General features: G+C 33.3%; 1 protein-coding gene across 1 annotated transcript in view; it reads right to left on the reverse strand.

Annotated features, from left to right (window-relative positions):
• Nucleotides 1-471: 471 nt before the first annotated feature.
• Nucleotides 472-4,103, reverse strand: part of LOC119677244 (protein bric-a-brac 2-like) — a 7,677-nt gene continuing 4,045 nt past the window's right edge. Inside the window, exons 2-4 of the mRNA XM_038088518.1 lie at nucleotides 3,009-3,072; nucleotides 2,450-2,874; nucleotides 472-2,236 (exon numbers count right to left, since the gene is read on the reverse strand). Coding sequence (XP_037944446.1) covers nucleotides 1,331-2,236; nucleotides 2,450-2,874; nucleotides 3,009-3,072 — 1,395 coding nt within the window. The 3' untranslated portion in view covers nucleotides 472-1,330. The remainder of the gene's footprint in view (nucleotides 2,237-2,449; nucleotides 2,875-3,008; nucleotides 3,073-4,103) is intronic.

The following is a 4,103-nucleotide window of genomic DNA, read 5'->3' on the forward strand; positions in this document are numbered from 1 at the left end:
ATAGACACTATACTAATATAAATAATACTAGATGATAATACTGGTGACAGAATACACACTGCAACTAAAACAGTGACAGCAAGAACTTTCGAACCAAATTGAAGTGTTCTGTTTTATTTGTATGTCCAGTTATTTTCGTTTTATCGAAGTTCTGGAGAATATGAATAAGAAGATAAGTGTCAGAATCTGATTTTAGATAATGTTTATGGATCTTAACTCCTTGAATTTGAATTGATATTTTGTGTAATACTTACGATTTTCTACCATTTAAACAAAATATAAATAAAAGACGATCAATTATTATTATTTTACGATTAACTAAAAATATTTATTTCAAGTATAATATTTAAAATTTCACATATCGATAATATTGTTGAATAATTTTTAATTATATTGTATTTTTATAAATTAGCACAAATATATTAGTTAATATAATATTCATAATATATATGTATATTTGAAATAATCAGATACATACTAATATATATATCTCAAGGATTACACTAAACACTTACACAATACTAATGTACTTAAGCTTACAGCTAAAACAAATTTGTACATTATTTACAATTATAATTTTGTGAGTGAGTCACCAAAGGACTCACAAACTTTTGTCGGCTTTATAAGGATATTTGAATATTTTTTGCAATAGATTTTTTAAAATTAATGAAGTATTCTAGTGATAATGTGAATGCTGCATACACACAAGTGATACACATATGATGCACATATAGTATAGTATAGTACGCTGTGAAAGATACGAGAATGTATTACTAGGGTTTTATGACGTCAATATTAGAGGCTTACACTACAAATTGAAATGCGAAAGTCTATTATTAATTATGTCTATATTATATATAATTACATTTTTATATATTAATATCTTATTGTATACATATATGCTTGGTTTATTCTCTATATAAATGTGTGTTCGCTACAACTGAACGCCCTCATGGGCATTTAAGCTTTTACTGCTACTGTTAAAGAATAAATTAAACGAGATCTTATCATTAGAAAGGAAAGTATCAACTCTTATACTGAATGTTCTGTTATGGATAATATAAAGGATATCAATTATGAAAACTAAAAAAAAACTAAAACTAAAATGCTCACTTTATAAGAATTACTTATACGCACTTAAAATACAATATTTCTGTAATATATATGAATTGCTTTAACCTAAAGACCTACGTGACTAACATGCTTAAAACTACAAACGTTGGGGATAAATAGCAGTCAAAATGTTTCTTAAAGAATCGTTATATCATTAAACATACTTTCTACCTATTGCATAGCTTAGAGAAGGCTTACTACCCAAGCCGCACCCGATTTAATCTTCATGCGGCACCTCAGCTGCCTGTTCCAGTTTTATTTTCATCAATTGTGTGTCTCGCATTGAGGAGTAGGAACCACCAGCTGCCATTTCTGGATTTGAAAAGAGCTCACTCATATCCTGACCGGGAAAAAAATCTTCAAATCTTGGACTTTTATTGACTGATTTCTGCAGCAGGTTGTTTGCTATTGATTCGAAATCTATGCCCGGTGGTAAACTTTCCAGGAGTCGTTTATTATATGCATAACTAGGATGTTCTTTGTTTCTCATATGTTGGAAGTTTGAACCACCGCCACTTATCGTATTGTTGTTAGGGCCCAATGATTGTTTCTGTGTGCTGCCCGCTGAAGAGCTACGTGATTGATTGCCATATTGACGTGCTTGCATGGCCTCTTTTAACTCGCGATCTCTTTCACGTTCCCTATCAATGTCTCTTTCTCTTTCGCGTTCGCGTTCACGATCACGTTCTCTTTCACGTTCTCTATCACGCTCTCTTTCGCGCTCTCTTTCACGTCCAAATGAACTGGAGTGCATTTGACTGCTGCGTTGTCCTTGTGTTGGCATTACATTTAGTCCTGGTATACCCATTAGACCTAAAGCACTTAGGTCGGGCATATTTTCGGAACCGCGACGTTCAGCTTGATGTTTGGCAGCAGCAGCGACAGCAGTTACTTGATCTTCGATTTCAGAGCGTTGTAAATATGCTGGAGACTTATACATGTTCATTGTTTGCGAGATTGGTGACTGTTGCTGTTGGGACATTATCTGACGACGTAAGGTTTCGGTCATTGTTGAAAGTGGACTAGCTGAATCCGGAGGTGCTAAAGCGGCATTTTGTGCTGCAAATTTAGCAGCATTATGATAACCATTGGCGCCCGGATTGACAGGTGTGCCATATGGAGACTGAAAAGAAATTAAAGAATACCAAAAAACAAAGTTTAAGATGATGTGTATTACAGAGGGAAAATTTTGGAGAATAAAGAATAAAGTGCCAAAAATAATACTTGTAGTTAAATATCAGCAAACAATTTTTTTATAGTAACAAAAATTAAAATTTTAATCCCATCCAAATAATTTTATAACCATCACAAAAAAAAAAATGTGACAGAAACCTACCACATGTCCTTGTCCATTTGCATAAGGATGACTCATTTCATCTTTGATTTCGCGGTAATCACGGAACACAACTGCTTTAATAACCGAACGTATCAACTCCTCCGGCCACATGCCAAGTAGAATACGTTGCGGACGACCACGTGCCTTGGGACGAGGATCAGTGCCACCATCCAGAGACGGTCCCAGCATATTATGTACACGATTTGCATATAAAACGAATGTCGGATACGGTATGTCATATTTACGTGCTGCCTGTGATAGTGATAAACCTTCTTTCAAAACGCTAAAAATAGCTTCGGCCATAGCTTCCGGACGCCAAGACTTCAATGGTCCGCGCTCACGAAATCTTAATTGTTGTACAAGGTTTTGCTGATTAGTATTCCAACATTTTTGCCACATGGATTGTAACTGGTATTGATAACTGTCTGTTGGATGAAAAATAATATTGCAAAAAAAAAACATTGTATTAAGAACCTTTCAGAAAGCATACTTTCACAAAAAAAAATTTACTCAAGAAAAATTAAAAATAAACTAAGAGAATTTTAAATGGTTTACTTACCGGCCACAGATGAAGTAGAGGCACCGCCGCCCATCCAAGGGTGACCACCTTCAATCAATTTTGCCTGCAAGAGCAAATAAATAACATTTTTATTAAAAAACTAATTTTAAAATTAAACCTAAAAATTATATACGTCATTGTGTATGTCAAATGATGTCTATGGTAATAAAACAAATTTAATACCACAACATCGGTAAGCACATCGCCTGCAAACGCTCATAAAATTAGAGCAAAAACTCTATTAAATCATTTTTTTCTACATATTTTTTATGACAGCAAGAAAAATGTTTTATTTATTGTTATTCGACAAACAAAGTTGGAAGTGCCTGACAACTTGACAGTCACCACAACGAAGGTAATGAGAAGGTCTTGGCTTATGAAATAAATATATATGAAAAACTATTAAGGCTCATTGTCCATGAGTATAAATTAGAATTAGAAGTACGGCAGGAACAGCTACGAGTATTCCACCCAGCACCATATGTCTGTCTACTATGCAATATTGCATTCATTTAATTTAATTTTTTAAAAAGCACTATAAAATCAGCTAAAAATAGTATCTAAAGCAAAAATGTATAAACCTCATCTGCATAACAAATAAACTTAAAAAACCATTAACAAAGTGTTTTACTATGCCATTTTTTATGGCATTGCCAACGCCATCTTGTTTTGGGGGCTCCAAACTAACATAAAGTTGAGTAGCCTCGTTTAGTTGTTATTTGCTTGTTATTGCATTCTTGTTGTTGCTGATGTTATTGTTGTTGTTGTTGTTGTTAGTGTTAGTGTTCCTGTTGCTATTGCTGTTCTTACAATATATTTTTTATATTCACAGTGAAGCTATAAAACTGCTTCCGACTTATATTTCAATTATTCATATACTTTATGGCCTTTTCCTTAACATACCGTGGCATATGATTTCTCATTTTTATTTATTAATAACTTTTTTTTCGCATACTAACAATATTTTCCTTGTCAAGCTACCTTTTTGACAGGCATTCTAGGGATGATCTGGTATATGTAGCTGATAGCACCTATTGGTACTCATTTTTATTATTACATGATATTTCGGTTAGGTCAGGTTAATGTGACAATCGG

Source organism: Teleopsis dalmanni, chromosome 1, assembly GCF_002237135.1.
Source record: "Teleopsis dalmanni isolate 2A chromosome 1, ASM223713v2, whole genome shotgun sequence".
In the NCBI taxonomy this organism is placed as follows: domain Eukaryota; kingdom Metazoa; phylum Arthropoda; class Insecta; order Diptera; family Diopsidae; genus Teleopsis; species Teleopsis dalmanni.